The 17,824-nt window shown below is 55.2% G+C and overlaps 2 protein-coding genes across 3 annotated transcripts in view; one reads left to right on the forward strand and one right to left on the reverse strand.

Annotated features, from left to right (window-relative positions):
* Positions 1 to 6,744, reverse strand: part of CRHR2 (corticotropin releasing hormone receptor 2) — a 28,812-nt gene extending 22,068 nt beyond the window's left edge. The window contains exons 1-2 of one of the 2 annotated variants that reach the window (XM_087821433.1): positions 6,658 to 6,744; positions 2,868 to 2,895 (exon numbers count right to left, since the gene is read on the reverse strand). In XM_087821433.1, the coding sequence (XP_087677559.1) occupies positions 2,868 to 2,895; positions 6,658 to 6,744 (115 nt within the window). Of the gene's footprint in view, positions 1 to 2,867; positions 2,896 to 4,730; positions 4,752 to 6,657 lie in introns of both variants that reach the window. The other variant, XM_087821432.1, reaches the window with a different exon arrangement.
* Positions 6,745 to 15,798: 9,054 nt separating this feature from the next.
* On the forward strand, positions 15,799 to 16,846 carry INMT (indolethylamine N-methyltransferase). The gene is made up of 2 exons (XM_087820876.1): positions 15,799 to 15,817; positions 16,428 to 16,846. Exons 1-2 carry the CDS (start codon positions 15,799 to 15,801, stop codon positions 16,844 to 16,846), a joined length of 438 nt encoding a protein of 145 aa, XP_087677002.1.
* Positions 16,847 to 17,824: the final 978 nt, after the last annotated feature.

The raw sequence follows: 17,824 nt of genomic DNA on the forward strand, positions 1-17,824 counted from the left end.
GAAAAACTCATGAGAGTGGGTGCTGGGCATGGAGGGGTAAAGTAGGTATGATTATCTGTGCTTCAGGGGACTAGCTTCTGGTGGGAAGGATGGATGGGTGACCAACTTGTTATAGCATGTACAATTTGCTAGGAAGGAATGGGGTAGTGTCACAAAGGTGGTCATGTTGATGTGGGCTTTGAAGGTTGAGTAGGAGTTCGCCCAACTGATAAGGGCAGTGCCAGGCAGGGCATCCTGGGTAGAGAGCACAGCATGTGCAAAGGCTGAGAGGCTAGAAAATTCATGGTGTGAGACTGACAGAGAGCAATGCACTCTCGAATACTAATCCTCAGCACTCTTTCTCTCAAGACTACCACTTTTCCTGCTCTGTGGCCAATGCATGTGCACGAGTTGTGTGCACATGTGTGTGCGTGTGTGTAGATGGAGGATGACTTTTGCTCCCCTCCCAACCTTGACGTAACTGATTCTAGGATTCTAGAAGCCACTGCTCCACCAGTGGGTTGCCCTTCCCTTTCCCCCTGCCTGTCAGATGTTCCCTTTCTGACAACTGGGTCAATGTTTATCCCAGGATGTCCCCAGGGCCAGGATTCGATAGCCCTCAAACATCACATTCCCTACATGGGGCTCAGTCTATTTCCTGTGATGGGGCTGCAGGCCACTCGCTCAGCCTCGCCAGGCTGGCCTGGAGCTCCTAACTAATCACCGCCTCTGGTCAGATGGGAGAGCGCTGCAGCCCCCCAACCTAGGGCTGCAGGGATGGCATTTACAGGCACTCACTGCACCGGATCTGCCAACCCTCACCCACAATGCAGGGTGCAGGGGCTGTCCCTGCTTCAGACGCTGCGATCTGAGGCTGTGGCTGAGTCTCCTTGCTGGGCAAAGCACGGGGCCGCTGTGCTCAGCACCATGCTTGCTGTTAGGGCCTGGGAACCATGTGCGAGCGGGTCAGGGGTGGTTTTGGAGTGACCCCCAGATCTGGCTCCATCTCCTGTGACTTGTCCGCTGGTCCAGTAAGGGCACAGCCAAAGACGCTCACGCTCTTCAAGGGGCTCGCTGGTGGATCGACTCAGTGCAAACCCACAGCACACCCTGGAGGTGCCCACTTGGGGTGGAGCGGCTGGTGGGCAGGGAGCGTGATGAGGAGGAGGCCATGCCCTCAGGAAGCACAGGGGGCCAGGGAAAGCGGGCCGCAGTGTGAATAATTAGCAAGGCCTGGGCCATGAGCTCTCCGGGAGGGGAGACTACACGTCCCTGTGTCCACGGCTCTGGGGAGCTGCTGCTTAGCTCGGTGGCCTTGGCCAAGTTACTTAACTCCTACGAGCCTTGGTCTGCTCATATTTAAAATGGGACAATACACCCCCCCCTAGGGGTTTTGGTGTGACTCAAACAAAGTACTGTATCAAGACCCAGCTCACAGAAGGCACGTGTTAAGTGGTGGCCCTTGTCAAAGACTAGGAGGTCCACTCAGAGCTCAGAGGTGGGGTTCAAGGCCCACCGTGGGGAGTCCCACAGCCCAGCTCAAGTCCTTCTCCAGAAAAGCTTCCTAGAAACCCTGCGACCCTCCTTCCCCAACTCTGCAGCCAGTGTGGATCCCCTTAGCCCTCAGCACCCCCCCTGGACCCAGGGCCCCAAAGGTGCACCCGCACAGGTGGGGAGCAGAGGCTTGTTTGGTGTGAAGCCGGCACTTCCTGTGTACTGGACACAGCACTAAATAGCTTATTTAATTCTCCCTCTCTCTTTTTTAAAAATATACTTTTATTGATTTTCAGAGAGAGGAAAGGAAAGGGAGAGACAGAATTCTCTCGATAGCCTCCGAGGTAGCTGTAAATAAACCCATTTTACAGATGTAGCAACTGTTGCAGGAATGAAGTCAACTCCCAGGGCCACACAGCAGGTTAGAGGCAGAGGCAGGATTGGACAGACGGTCTGGGAGGTTATGACTTAGTCAGATACACATGGAAGAGCTGGTCCTGGGAGAGGAAGCCAAGGCCTGTGGTCCACGGATACTCCCGCCCCTCACCCCTGTTCCCAGTCCAGAGCCCAGCACATAGTAGGTGCTCAATAAACGCTTGTTGGCCGACTGGATGGACGGTTCTCTCAGCCAGGCAGAGCTGCGTCCTTACCGCAGTTCTGGGAGCTCAGGCTCTGGGCTCTTCCTGCTTGTCAAGTTTCCTTCTTTCTGAATTTTCACTTTGAGGCCAGCCCGGGTCCTGGTCCAAGCCTCTGTGCCTGGAACCGGAAGCCCTCACCTTAGAAGAGGGCAGGAGAGAGGCCCTGGCAGGGGGAGGAGGCAGCGGGTCAGAGCCAAGACACCAGCTGCTCTTCCTCCACCTTGGGCCCCGTCCAGGCAGAACCTGTGCCCTAGGGGCCAGGCAGGCCCCAAAGGTGCCACTTCCTTGGAGCCAGGGGGTCTGGCCGAGCCTAATGCTCCCCTCTGGCCTGGCGACAAAGCTTCATCTAAATTTAGCCCCTGGTCTAAGCCTGGGAGATTTACGGGACCACAGGTCCTGCAGCCAGGCTGCCAGTAAGCAGAGGGGAAGGGGGCGAGCCCCTCCCGCAGCCTCCTTCTCCGTCCAAGGTCAGAGCGGACTCCTGGGAGGGAGAGGATTCCTCCCCGTGGTTCTTTCATTCACTGGTTTCAGCAGGCTCTGCCCCCTCCAAGAAGGGAAGGAGGGGAAGGGGAGATGAGAGGGGGAGAACGGGGAGAGAGGAGGGTAGAGAAAGGGGGCGAGAACTGAGGAGGAGGCCGTCTGGGCCCAGGACAGGCAAGAGGACGCAGTAGGCAGTACTGGGCTGAGGCTGCCTGAGACAGAGGGTGATGGATGGGAAGTCATAGGAAGGAAGCAGGTAATTCTTTCTAGAGCAACTGGCAGGCTTCCTGGAAGGGGAAGAAACCTTAGATATTTTGTTCTAACTTATCAGGTGCCAGACCTTGAGTGCAGACCCCAGAACCCCTCAGCAGCTTTCAGCGGGCTCTCCCATCCCTGAGCCTGTTCTCAAAGGTCCCTTTTCCCAAGATGCCCCCTCTCCCTTGCAGTCCTAATTTAGCCTCCCACTAGCCTGGAGAAACGTCCAGGCCTCCCTTCATTGTGTGCTCTGCCGTCTCCGAAAGTCTGTGGCTCCCTCTCTCGGGGCCATCTCCCCTTACCTGTGCCAAGCCCTGGGCCCTGCACACAGGTGTCTGGGGTGGGGGAGAGGACAGGGGAAGGAGGGAGGAAATATCTCAACCCAGAAAAGGGAGAGGGAGCTGGCCAGCAGGAGGCCCTATATCAGGACACTAGGTCTAAAATTATCTCCTTAATTAGCAACTCATCTAATGTCCAGTTTGCTGAAAAGTCACCCTTTTCTGGATTGTTTTGGCATTTAAGTGTCCTAACAGGAACGCAACATTCAAATTAAATCACAGTAAGATGAAACTTTCCTTAAGTGAAGGGAATCTGGAGTGGGGCTGCCTGGTTTGAATCCTGGCCCTGCCACTTGCCAGCCCAGTGACCTTGGGCATGTGACCTGGCCGCAGCTTCCTCATTTGTGAAATGGGGGTGGTCTTATTTCCTGGGGCTGCTGTGAAGTTTACAGTAGATAATGTATGTCAGTGCTGCTACCAGTGCCTCGCGAGCACACGGGAAGCCCTGTGTAGCTGCACAACAGAATAAGCAAAACAGCTTATTAAATAATCTGTCCTTCCCTCCAGTGGATTCAAAATGACATCTTAAAAAAATCAAAGTTTGAATAAAGCGACTGTAGACAAATCAGCAGAGGATTGCTGGGCATGGTTAAAACGAGATAAAGGAGAAAATGACAGCTAAGAGGATACAGAATAGTTCCCCAATCCTGCGAATCCAACTCTTACTAGGAATGCAAAATTAGGTAAGCGGTGCCCTCAGACAAACTGCTTTTCAAAAATTACTTAAATATCAACAAAATAGCAAAAACAGAGAGGAAAAAATTAGCAGGTCAGGTTAGAACACACCCAGAAAGCAGTTAATTTGGGGGAAATCGCTAGATGAATTAGCTTCTGGCAAAACGGCCCTTGAGATTCCTGCCCCGCAGACCCTGGGAGTGTGTGTGCAGGGCCCTGGCTTTGGCCTTGGGGAGGCTGTGCGGGTTAGGGAGGGTTCGGGCTTCTGGCGCCTGCAGGGACTTCTTTCTTGGCTGAGCCTTCTCAGGACAGGTGGCTCCCACAGAAGCACTGTTTCAAGACCCTGGGAAGGGGGAGCATCTTGCTGCCCTGAGGTCAGAGGGGCTAGACTCAGCCGAGAGAGGCTGGTGACTCCTCAGGGCCAGCCAGAGGCCAGTAGCTCAAAAGGGTGGGATCCAGGGTTTCAGAACACAGCAGCCATATTCATTAGCCTCACTTGACCTCCGTTTAGGGCTATAAAGAACTGTCCCGCCTTCCTGGGGTTTTAGTAACGCACAGAGGGACACACGGTGCAGGGCCAGTGCACCAGAATCACAGCACCGCCTCTCCAAGCAGCTTCCCGAAGGCCTCAGAGGGCAACCGGGGGGCGCCAGGTTCAAGGCTGGGGTCCTCTAGGCTCTTGCAGTGTGGGCTGGGCCAGGAGGTCCTCCCCATTCAGCCACGGGCTGGAACTTTCCCAACTGCAAATCAGATCAGCCCCCCTACCCCCCTGCTTACACAACTCCCTGGCCTTGGGATAGAAATCAGAGCCCACCAGGACCCAGCACGTCCCCCTGCAGCCTCACACCCTCTCTCCTTAGGGTTGGGGCACCTCGGACTTCCCCGCTGCTTCCTTTCCCCTACGATCACCTCATCTCCACCCCTGCCATCCTTCCCACCTTCTACCGCACCTCCCCAAATCCTGCCAGAGGCTCTCATTCCCACATACACTTCTTTCGTAGTTAGCAGAGTTTGTAAAATATTCAATTCTTTGCCATCATTTTCTTCCTGCCAGTGTCTCCCTCTAGGCTATCGCCTCCATAGGGCAGGAGGCATGGGCTGGGGTTTCTCCCCGTGTCCCCACCATGTGAGGTCCTGCTTCAACACTGGTTGAATAAATGAGAGCGGAAAACCAGGTCCCTCTGAGCCGCCTTTCCACCCCACCGCCTGCTCATGTTCTCATTTCGCAGTGAGCAGAAGCCTCTGAATGGTTCAACGAGGACCCAGAACTAAGTCCCATTACCACGACGCACAGAGCAAAGAGGCCTGCGCTCTGGGGCCGGGGAGACCTCGGTTTAGTTCCTGTCTGGCTGGTTACATCCTCAGTAACTCTGGGCAAGTAACTAGTCTCCAGCCTCAGGCTGGGATCTTCCAGGGGCTAAGGCAGGGCCTGGGTGACTCTAAGGGGACTGCAGACTGTTGTCTCCGAGGTTCTGGTTCTGATGTTCCCAGAACCCAGGGTCCCCTCCCGTAGACCCCCTCTGCCCGGCCTGGCTCTGGAGTAGCAAGCAGAAGCCCTCTCCATCTATCCATCTGACCCAGAGGGGAGGGTCAAGGGGCAGCCCAGGTCCTGACACTGGCTTTCTTGGAGGGCACCTATCCCAGGAAGTAGGATAGGAGGTGAAAAGAGCTCAAAGCCCAGAACTTGGGGGGTCTTGGGGGCGGGAGTGGTAGTGAACCCACTCCATGCCTCCACCCATCCCAATATAGCCGACAGTGTCTTCAAGAGGATTTGGCAGGTCTAGGGGCCGTCTCCTTGGGGGCACTGAGCATACCTCAGCATGGTGCCCACCCTTCTCGGCAAGGCTGGTGTACAGCGGAGTCGGCATGGGGCCAGGCCTCCTGACTCCCAGCCTGGCTCTGTCCCCACAGCGTGTGGCCTCCTGGCTCCTCTTGGCCCTCTGAATCCTTTTAATGTGGTGGCTCTTTATGAAAAGTGTGGCCTAGGACAGGCTGCCCTCCCTCTCTGAGCCTCAGGTTTTTCATTATAAAGTGCGGAGAGGGTCGGAGTGCGAGTCCTGCCCTGAGAACCAGGCCGCCCAGCCCCTCCTGCTTCTGCTGCTGGTCTTTCTCTACAGCTCCTCTCTGCCCTCTCAGCCCCCGCTCCCATCCGCAGACCCTGACTCTGGGCCAGGGCACCCACAGCTCCGAGAAACCTTCGGCAGGCTGGTCCTTCCAGGACTCCCTTGGCCCCACTGCTCATTTGGTGGTGGTGGTGGGGGGGGCTGCCTGGTTTCAGGCACTAAGAGGAGGGTGGGGACAGGGCCACAGGTGTTGGGGACAGGGCCACAGGTGATGGGGACAGGGCCACAGGTGATGGGGACAGGGCCACAGGTGATGGGGGCTGCTACTTGGTGGTTAGGGGGAGGGCCAGGCAGGGGCGAGGGGGAATGAGGAAGGGACTTGAGCCTCCTGCAGGAGGAGGTGGAGGGGGGTCCTCAGGGGAGGGGACAGGATGCACAGGGGGTGAGGAATTTCTGCACTGAGGAGGGGACCGTGGGACACTCGGGGGCCAGCCGGTGTGCCATCCTCCGCAGGCCTCTCTGCCCTACCCTGGCTGCTGTTAGCTTCCTCTCTGCTCCACCTGACCCTCATCCAGGCAGGAGATCCACACCCACCGTCGCACACAGGAACCCCCAACCCCGCCCCGGCCCCCGCCCAGCGCCCCCTTCGCGCGCGCGGCCCAGGAGCTGAGCGCGCGCCCCCCGCCCCGCCCCGCCCCGCCCCGCCCGAGACGCGACCCCGCCGCCCGCACTTACTTCGAGCAGCTGCGGGAGGAGGCAGAGCAGGCAGAGCAGCGGGTGCGGGACGTGCCGGAGGCGCGAGGGCCCCGCGGGACCCCCCATGCCCGCCGCGGTCGGAGGGGCGCGCCTCCCGGGGCCCGCGTGCCGTCCCGCCCGCCCCGCCCCGGCCACAGCCAGTGGGACCCCGCCTTCCCCACCCGGGAGCGGGCGAAGGTGAGGCTCAGGGCTCGGGGTGTTCTCCCTGCCCCCCCCCAGCGGCGGTGACACCGCCCCGCGGCCCGCCCCCTCCAGGTTATTTATAGCGGGTGCCGGGCAGCCGCTCTTCCCTGGCACCCGGGGGCCAAGCTCCGCTCCAGCCGGCAGAGAAGGGGTTAATGCCTTTCCCCGCCCTGCCTTCGCCTGGACTGCAGCCCCCCACTCGGTCGTGCCCCCCCCTCCGGTATCCTAATTATCTGGGGAGCTCGTGCAGGGGCCGGAGCCTGACGGGACAATGGGGAGTTCAGTGCGGATCCTGATTAAATAATCGCGCTGTATCAGTGTCCAACTCCCCATCTGGGTAACTGCGCTGTGGGTAAGTAAGAGAGCTTGTTAGGAAACACGCGCAGGGCTAAATGTGTACTGAGGACACCAGGTTTCCAGCCTATTTTAAGTGGTTCAGAAATACAGACGCGCAGGTGTGTACACACATACATAGGGAGAGGACAGCAGAGCGGACGGTCAGCGGGTAAATAATGGGTGACTCATGGCTACGGCTGTGTGGGAATACTTTCATTCTTCCAGCTTCCCTGTAAATTTGAAATAAAGTGCTAAAGAACATTTAAAAACTCCGAAACAACAAGGACAGCAAATGAAGCCATGCTGGGACCCACCTGGATGCAGATGCCGAGGGCACGGGCTGGGCCGGGGCGGGCATGGGTGAGTTTCAGGAGATGGCCCAGGGAGCCCAATGTCAGGCAGGGCTGAGCAGTGTGGGTCTCGGTGGGGACAGGTCCAGCCTGGGGCTGGGCTGGGGCTCAGGAGGTAAGGCCTGTTCCCTGAGCCGCTGCGGCAGCCTCTGGAGTGGTTCCAACAGGTGGGGCTGGTGCAGGGAGTTTAAAGGCTTAGTAGTCGCTAGGATCCGAGGGGAAAGCATCTGAGGAATGTAATTAGTGGGGCTCCAAGCTTTCCCAGGAGGGCGCACGGAAGGTGGGCACAGGCCCTGGAGAACTCAGCCTGAGTTCAAGAAACTGGGATACTGGGGGGGGGGGGGGGGGGGGCTCTGATGCACAGCTCGCTCCCTTCACCTTCCCCCCAATCCCCTTACTGCAAAATGAAATAATAACACCTCCCGTGGAGAACACAGTGAGCGTCAAGTGAGAACAGGTGTAGACGCCACTTCCCAGAAACATTGTGTTGTGTCTTCCTACTCAAAGTCAACAAGCACTGGGGACCCACTATGTGCAAGACCCCGCACAAGGCACGACCATGGGTGCCTAGAACAGAGCAGGTTCTTAACAGAAGTTTGTCGAGTGACTGGGCAAATGGTGAAGACTTCAGGAGTCTCGGGGCAAGAGGCTTGGGGTGGTCGGGAACGGAGGGGTTTGAGAAGCCCCAGCACACGGGGCAGAAGCTGGGTGCTTCCACCCGGGTCTGTTCCCCTGAGCTCCCTCAGGGGCACTGGCATGGGTGGAATCCACTTCCTTTCTGTCGTCTCCTCTCCTCCACGGCTGGGCTGTTCCTGGGACGAGATGACGCCCAGGGTAGTACAAATGAGGGGGATGCTGAGGTTATGACAGCTCAAAACTAGCCTGTCCCCATTCCCTCACCTCCCACCAACAGTGCTGAAGGCTGGAGAAGAGCCAGGGGCTAGGAGGCGTTGGCCTGTTCCAGGCTCCAAGGGGCCTGAAGCGGGACGCGGGCCTTCGGGCCAGCTTGCCGGACCCACAGGGAGGAGAAAAGTCCCTTCCCAGGGTGCGAGGGCTGTTTTCTCCTCGGCTTCCCCATCCACCTCTCTGTCCCTGTGATGACAGCTGTCCTCTGAGATTTAACTCAAGTTGGTGTAAGCATGCGATCCTGCGTCCCAGGGGAGGTGCAGTGACCTCCGGGGCAAGGAGGTAGGGGGCCTTGCGTCGTGTAGGGAGCTCCTGTTCTCCCCGTCACCTCTAGCCAGAGGCCCGCCTTCCGCTCGCCTCTTCAACCTGCTCTTGTGTCATCTTTTGGGCTTGCACAGACCCACCCATGGGTCCCCCGGCCCCCCACCATGGAGCAGGGTGCAGCCACTCTGGCTCCATGGAAGCTCTGTGGCCAGACCCTCCCCCACCAGCCAAGCCCCTGCTGCTCCTGGGTGTGCCGCCTCTAACCCCACGCAGGGGTTCCCAGTGGCAGTCTTGAGGCCAGACTCCTTTTCTGGGAAAACCTCAGTCTGTGTTCTTAAGGCCTTCAACTGATTGGAGGAGGCCCACCTACACTACAGAGGGTTATCGGCTCTACTCTAAATCTACTGATTTAAATGTTAATCACATCTTTAAAAAATAGCTTCACGGTAGCATCCCCATAAGTGTTTGACCAAACAATTGGGCACCATAGCCCAGCCAAATAGACATGTAACATTAGCCTATTTATCTCGTGAACCTGGCCCGTGTGTCTGACCCCAAGGTGAGCTTGACTTGAATCTTTCTGGGAATGTCCTAGACCACATGCAAACACCCAGTGGTACTAGTTGGGGGGGGGGGGGCGGGGCACCCAACCCTTTTACTAAGTATCGCTGAAGCTCACGTGTCTAACATGTTTATTAGGAGAGGACAGAAGCACGTGGTTAGACACAGAACACTGGGTCATGGGAGTGTCAGTGATTTACTTTTTCCTTTGTGCTTTTCAGTAGTTTCCAAAAATTTTAAGACCATGTGTATATACAGGGTGTCCCCAAAAAATCCATGCACACTTTAACACCTGATAGCTCAATTTTGAAAATGAAAAGTATTTAATAAACAAACACTGCCTTTATAATTATTCAATGTTTTGTATATATTTTCGGGGAAACACCCTATATAATCCTCACGAACCCTTACTGCTGTCTGTGTTTGAGGAATGAAGAGACTGAAGCATAGAGAGATTAGGTTATGGGCCCAAGATCACAGCGTCAATAACTGGTGGACCCAGGAGTTGAACCCAGGCAGTCTGAGTCTTAACCACCATGCTGGGGTGTCTTGCTGCAGGAAGGGCCACTGGAGGTCTGCAGGTCCTCAGAAACACCCCTCTTCTTTTCCCAGGGTTTGCCGTGAAATGAGAATCTTAGCTCTCCCCCCATCCAGAACCTCCCACAGAATTTCGGAGCCCACCTGGGCATCCACCATCCACCCCTTTGGCCAGTCTTGCGGGGCGGCTGTTTGTGAAGGGAGAGTTGGAATTTCACACAAAAGCTTCCTTTCCCTTGAGAAAGGTGGGGCTATCAAACCGTGCACCAGGGCCATTGATTCCGTGATAATAGGAGGTATTTGTGCGGAGAAATGCATCGCTTCGCACAATCTGCCAATGCTCCCTTTGGCAGGTGTGTAGAGGATTGACAAAGGAAATTCAAACGGCCCTGCGTTTATTTCCCCTGGCTGCTCGGGAAAAGGGAGATTGGGTTTTGAACAGAGCATAAGTACCATCACAGGTGCCCTCAGATATTTGTTTTGTGCGTCGTCCTCTATCCTATGCACGTAGTAGGGGCGCAGATTGAAGCCAGACTGCCTGGTTAGCATTGTGTCTGCTGCATTCTAGCTGCCTGGCCCTGGGCAAGTGACTTCAGCTCTCTGGATGACAATTCCCTCTGTAAAGTGTTTTTTTATGAGGCTGTTTATACAAATATCATACCATACAGATGCTCTTTCTCTCTCTCTTTTTTTTGTTGTTAATCTTCACCGAGGATATTTTTTTTCCATTGCTTTTCAGAGAGAGTAGAAAGGAGGGAGGGAGGAGACAGAGAGAGAAAGAAAGATTGATGTGAGAGAGACACATCGACTGGTTGCCTCCCGAATGCGCCCCTCACCAGGGACAGGGAGTGAACCCGAAACCGAGGTATGTGCCCTTGGCCGGGAATTGAACCCACCACCCTTCGGTGCTCAGGCCGAGGCTCTAACCACTGAGCAACACTGGCCAGGGCCAAATGCTCTTTCTCTTAACAATATGTCTTAGATACCTTTCCGTGTTTGCATTTTCGTGCTATGTATGCTGTCTATGTGTGTCATCCGTGCTGAGGCATGAAATACCACATATGGTGACGGCGGCCCATGTGCAGAGCAGGACGTGCTGCTCTGGCTAATGGAGAGGAGGTAGGTCTCCAGGGCTCACAGTCACTGACAATGCCTCTTCATGCAACATGTGCAGCTATTTCCCTGGTACACACTCAGAAGTGGGGTTGCTGAACTGGGGGGAACAGACATGTTGTATTTTCATAGATGCTGCTAAACTGCCCTCTAAATCGCTCACCTCCCGGCACCTGAGACCCCCAGTATGTCCTTCCTCTGTCGCCAGCAGTTAGGATCCATCTTCATTTGGACAATCTGATCAACAGGAAGATGAGTCGCACCCTGGCTTTCGTTTGCAGTCCCCCGATTACTCACGAGGCCGAGCACATTTCCACAGACCCTGCTGAAGAAGGGCAGTGCCGTGGCTCAGGGAACATGGTTCCTGGGCTGCTCCAGGAGTGATGCTCACGGGCCCTGCCCGGGCGGGCTGCAGGATGGGGAAGGCACCTCTGACACCGAGAACAACCGCATCACACAGCCAACCAGAGACAAGGCTGAGGCCTGAACCCAAGGCCGCCTCAGCGCATGGGGTCTTGCCCTGACTGGGTGTCCCTCATGATCTGAACGGTCACTATCTGAACTCAGGAACCGGGGTGGCAAGGAGTGAAGTCTTTCAGCTGCAATTTGTTTCAGTTGTCTATTATTGCGTAACAAACTACCCCAAGTGTAATGGTTAAGACGACAATCATTTATTGGCTCTTGTTTCTGTGGTTTGGGGAAGGCTCAATGGCCATATCTATGAGTTGTCTGCTGGGGCTGGAGCCTTCAAGAAGACTTCATTCACAGACCTGGAGCCTGGGCTGGGGTGGCTGAACCAGCTGGGGCCTGGGGGGTGGTGGATATCTCGCTCGGGTCTCTCCAAGTGGCTTAGCTCAGGCTTCCAAACAGCATGGCTCAGCCCTGCCCAGGGCCCATGTGGGCATGAGGCTGTCCACCTAGACAGAGATGGGATCGGGGAGCAACTAGGGGTTTCCCCTAGCCAAAGTAGGAGTTTCACCTACTGGGAAAAGTGGTGGATTTGGGGAGAAGGAAGAGATATCGCCCTAACCTCACAGCCCAGCTCACTGACCTGCTCTGCCTTTCAAAGCCCTGCTCACATTTTGGCTCCTTGGAGAAGTCCAATGAGACAGCCAGAGGGTAAGGAAGCATTGCACACATATTGTTATGGACTGAATATTTGTGTCCCCCCAAATTCACATGTCAAAGCCCTAACCCCTGATGTGATGGTATTAGGAGATGGGGCCTTTGGGAGCTGCTTAGATTTAGGTGAGGTCACCAGGGGGAAGCCCTCATCATGGGACTTCCGTCCTATGTATCTACCCATATCTACTCCCAGCACTGTGATGCTTCGATGAGATACACACATAGACACCAAAGAATCCCCAGGGAGCCCTTGGTGAAGGTTGCTCTGTTTATTTTCCAGTTGGCAATCTTTAGTGATTTGTGGAAATTTTCCTTGGAAAGGCTTTCCTGGCGCAGTTTGTTGACTTGGAGCCCACACCACAGCTACTCAGCAAAACTCAGCTGGGAAAGGCCATGTGCTTTCCAGAAAGCTCCTCTTTTCCAGGCTCAATGTCCAGGAGAAGGGCCTGACCAGGCAAGCCACAGGCAGCCACCTCGGCCACAGTCAACTGGGTGCTCCCCTGCCCTCACCAAGGCCCAGGATTGGCAGCAGTTCCCAGCTGCCTGGAGACTAAGTACAAACTCCTCCTCTGTTCATGCCCGGGGGTCAGGCTGGCTGGGGAAAGTCCCTCTTGGCAGAGGGCACGGCATGTGCAAAAGCATGGCAGTGTGAGCTGGGGTGGCCAACTGTGGTTACGAAGTGAAGATGGGGGCACAGACCTTCCCAAGTAATTCAGAACTTTCTGTATCTCCTGCCCTGACCACTAAATGCCACGAGCACTCCCTGGGCATTCCAGTGATGAAAATACCCCCTTGGAGTGGGCAGTGCTCGTCCAGGTTGAGGACCACTGATGGGGAATGTAACTGGCAGCCCAAGGAAATGAATACCTGGAGGTCCCATTGTAGTAATGACGATGGAGGGGGAGGATTATATTCCAACGTGTGCAAGTTGCTCGACACTGTGAATTTCAGCAAATTTCTTGATTTCACCAACTTTTAGTTGCCTTGTCTATAAAATCAAATAATGGCACCCGGCTTACATGGAATGAATAGGACAGAAATTTAGTGCCTTTCACATAGTAGGTGCTTCATAATTAATGGCTGTTACTATTACAGCCCTCTATTACCTGCCAACAAGAACTTGAAAGCAACGTTTGCCCAGATAATCCTCCCTGGGCAGGTAGTGGGGAGCAGCTCCATCTGATCAAATTCCAGCTCCCTGGCGGGGCACAGAGTTCTAGAGGGTTCTGCCCCTTCAAGCAGGTGAGAAGGTGATAAACCTGCCTCTACGCCCAGCTCAGAGCACTTAGACCAGCTCCCTTCCCAGGCAGGCCTCAGGGCTCCTGTGCCCCCCTGTGAGTCCATTGTCTAGGAAGAGTTGATAACTGGGTACCAGTAATTGGTTTTGGCTGCTGGATAGGGGAGGTCACAGCCTGTGGAAAGAGTGCTCTGTGTGTAGGTCACTCGTGGCAAGCTGGCCGGAGCCCTGGGCCTTTGCCAGGACAATACGGGGTGCCCTAGTTCTCAGCATGGTGAGGCCGCCGCCCAGAGAGCCTGCAGATGGGTGGGACCTGTCCTCATGACAGTGAGGACATGGCCTTCTAGGTCCCAGGAGTCCCCCGGCTTCTTTCATGTACAAGATGTCCTGGCCTGGGGCAGCCAGCAATTGGGCCAGAGCCACTGCCACTGGCTAGCCCTGGGCAGAGGCCACTGTGGAGGCCTGGACCTCACAGCCTCCCACAGGCCCTCCTGGAGTGAGGACTCCTGTTCGTACTCGCCGAGGCAGCCCCTTCTCCTGGAGGGCTGCGGCTCCCAAGGGGCCACAAATTCGGGACTTCAGATGATGGCTTAGCTCCGCAGAAGCAGGGCTCAGGCTGGTATCTGTTTATATTTCAAGACTGCATAATGTAATTCCACCTTGAATTTGCATGGCCTTGTTATTTCTTTGTGAAGTCCTGTCACATCAACCCATTCAATGCCAGCACCTCTTTCTGCCGCGTGGATCAGCCGGAGCCTTTTCATCCTCAGACGTAAACGGGGGCTTCTGGAGGCCACCCCAAGACCCACCAGTGAGCAGTTCACACAGCCCCCACCCCAACAGAAAGATGAATGGGAGCCTCTTTAACCTCATGGTCCCCCAATCACCTCATCAGTGTGGATAAAGCAGAGGAGACGCCCCAGCAGGGATGTGCCAGGAGCGCCTTATTAGCATAACCACGGTCCATAGGCATCTTGAAGGGAGCTGGCGGCATCCGCCAGCCTGAGAGCTGGAGTCATGCAAATTGCTGAATTTGGTTTTAATTTATTTGCAGATGAACATCCCTTCCCAGAGGCAGGAGGAGGGGGAGTGCACAATCTCTTTTTAATTATTTGGGGCATTATTTACAGAGTGCTCTGAACTGTGCCCGGGCATAGGGTGATTCTGATCGCCACTGAGTCCCTCTTCCTTCCTGACTGACTGCTCTTTCACAGTTACAGGCACAAGACATCGTCCAGGGCCCGGGCTGAGCCCACCGCCTCCTGCCCCCTCTACTGCAGGGCCCCTCCCCCGTCTTTGCACCCCTCTGCCTCCTGCCTCCTGAACAGGCCTTTGGTGAGCACCACTGAGCCCAGACCCACCCATGAGTGGGGGTGGCAGCAGGGCAGCAGCCACATGCCCATGCAGAGGTGTGAGGTCCCCCCAGGAGCCCCTTCCACACTTACCTCCCTCACTGGACTTGAGGTAAGTCTGACGATGTCACCCCTCCTCTCAAGTGCCTGCAATGACTCCCACCTCAGGGGAAGAGCTGGGCCTCACAGCGGCCCACAGGTTCTCCATGCACATGGCCTGCGTGTACACATGCACACACAGTCCTACACGAACAACACACTTGCCACTCACACGCATGCCTACAGGCACACATGTCCCCCGTGCACACACACACACAGACCCTCGCACAAACAGCACACATGCAGACACGTGCAGGCACTCACATCCGGCGTGCACACGTACACGTACCTTCATGAACAGCTCACGCACACACAGTCCCTGGAATTTGCCAGGCACGTTCCCATCTCAGGACCCTCTTCCTAGAAGGCACTTGCGCAGATACCTGCTTGGCTCACTCTCTCAACTCTCGCCTGAAAGGTCACTTCATAGAGGCCCTCGCTAGCCACACTGCAGTGGACACTGGTGTGCCCCCGCCCTCAGTACCTGGCCTTCCTGCCATCTTTGCACTTACCCACCTGTCCGGTCCAGAGCAGAGACTTGCTGCATGTGAGAGAAATGCTGAGATGAAGAGGAGAAGGCATTGGACCCCCTCCTTTTACTACCTGCATGTTGAGGAGGGTGTGGGCTGATCAGAGGTCCAGCTGGGCCAGGAATCCAGGGCTCCCAACTGCTGGCTGAAACTCTACTGCACATGGTTACCACTGAGTTTCTAGCCCTCGGGCAGCTCCCCCTCTTGGAGCCTGTTTTCCCATCCATGAACTGGGCGGTTGACTCCATGGTCTTCAAGGGTCCTGCCTGCACGGGGATCCCCTGCCAGCTTTTGGGAAGGGCGGACAGTGGGTGGGTTCCGGCCATGGCACCTGTCTCCCAACAGCTGTGGGGTTCCATCACATCTTTCCACTCCCCGCTACCACGGCAATGCGGCGTGAGGGGTGTCTGGCCATCTGAGAGCCAAATGCAGGGCTCTCTTAATGGGTTTCCAGGAGCTGCCTGCCTTTGCTGCTTCTGTAGAAAAGACCTCCTTCCTCTGTGGCACTGAAGGAAAAACAAGCAGGCATGCCTTTTGAGGTCTACAGTGAGCACCAAAACTCCAGGGGAGAGGTGGAGCGGGTGTTTTGCTGTCGAGTGGAATTGATAGCCAACATCTTTCTCAGATCCAGAAGTTATGATTACAAAGAAAAATGTGTTGCTTTCTTTTCAGGTATTGGGTAGTCTAACAATGGCGGGAAATGGATTTCTCACTTAATTACAGACGTGTGTGTGCTCTGTCTGCAGCCACACGGGCCCAGGGTGGGTCTCAGCTGGGTTGACCTCTCTGGCAGAAAGATCTGACTGAATAGTGAGTATTTCCAGGCCATGTTCCAAACACGCCCCTCCCTCCTCCACAGAGAAGCAGCTCAGCCTCCTTTCCTTCGCTCCTGGTCTTCCCCTTCCCAAAGAAGAGCCATCCGGCCCTGGTACGTGATACCCTGTTTATTGGGACCCATCCTGCTTCTCAAGCAGGGTTCTGGCTTCACAGAAGCCTTACCTGTCCAAGGGTTTCCAGGCTCCTCTGGATGTGTCACCTCACAGCTTCTCTGCTGGGTGAGGCTTGGTGCTCTATGGGCCAAAAAGTGGCCTGAGCTCGGAGATTTCTTTCCTAAGGAGGCCTCAGACACAGGCTCGCTTTGCACCTCTGGAGGCAGCTTTCTCCCTTGCACTGCCCTCTGATGGCCACGAGGAGACATTGCCATTCACACAGCCCCGTCTCTGCAGTGGGGACCCGGATACCCAGCTGACGGTGGTGCTTCCTCCTGCTGACTGTGTGCTCCCCCTGCTGGCCACGGAGTGTGCCTGCTGTGGCCTGGATGCCTACCACGCAGTGCTGTGCAATCCTGCCTCACTGCTCAAGCCAAGCGGCCACTTGACCACAGTCATGCTTCGGCTCTTGTCCTGCATGGTGGGGAAGCGTGAGTTCTCCTGCATGGCCCTGGAGAGGAAAGAGGTGGAGCAGGCTGTCCTGGACACTGGCTTTGACATCAAGCAGCTCCTGCTGACCTCTATCACCAGTGCTGCCAACACAGGGGTCTGCTTCATTGTTGTCCACAAGAGGCCTGGGCCCTGAGCCAGCAGGGCCATCCAGAGGTCTGGCTAGGCTTGGAGGCCTCAGCCCATCTGTCTGCTAGAGAGGAGTTAGGAACGGGTAGTGTCTAACAGCCCCTGCTTTCAACACTTACATTCCATCTTCTGAAATTCTGAGATTTAAACATCCCTGTTTTAGAATTCTAAGTTTCCAACATACCTAGCTCTAGGGCCATAGGAGTGGACTATTCCATTTTCTACTCCACTAAGCCTGACTGCTGTCCACAGATGCTGACTCCCATGTGACTGTTGAATACTCAGGGACATGGTTTCAGTCTTTACTCAGTATGTTTAAGACAAGGAAACCTTTAGACAGTGGAGTACTGGTAAATGTTTCACAACCAGCGCTAAAAAGAAAAAAGCAAAAATGTAAAATAAGTAGATGGATAGATGATTTATGACGATTGCCTTTCCATGGTGTAAATACTCCCACCATAGTTGATTACAAGCTCCCAGGGGTTTAACAACTGGCCCACAGAATTCCTAAAAATTTAACAATTGGCTGAGCGCAGCACTGCCTCCGAACAAGGGTTGGCAGATTTAGTAAATAAAGATACAGAATTCCCAGTTAATTGAACTTCAGATAAAATACATTTTTTTCAGCATGTGTCCCCAATGTTGCATGGGACATACTTATCCAAAACAAGTATTATTTATCTGAAATTCAACTTTAACTGGGTGTCCTTATTGTTACACATCCGTTAGAGAGTATTTGTAGCTCGAACACCAGGTGCTCTGGTCAGAGGATCACATGGCCTCCTGCAGCTCTGCCTTCCTCTCTCTACACTCACGTGCTCTCACCCAGCACTTAGTGCCCCAAGGAGGCTTCTCAAAGAACCATTGCACGGTAGAGGGGGAAGATGCCTAGAAACTGCTCTGTGTCTTGTTTTGAAGAAGGGAGCAGCTACCTCGCCTGGAAGTTGTAGGATCAAAGGTGTGATAATATATGTAAAATGCTTGG

The sequence above is a fragment of the Miniopterus natalensis genome, chromosome 10 (assembly GCF_054644295.1).
Source record: "Miniopterus natalensis isolate mMinNat1 chromosome 10, mMinNat1.hap1, whole genome shotgun sequence".
Lineage (NCBI taxonomy): Eukaryota > Metazoa > Chordata > Mammalia > Chiroptera > Miniopteridae > Miniopterus > Miniopterus natalensis.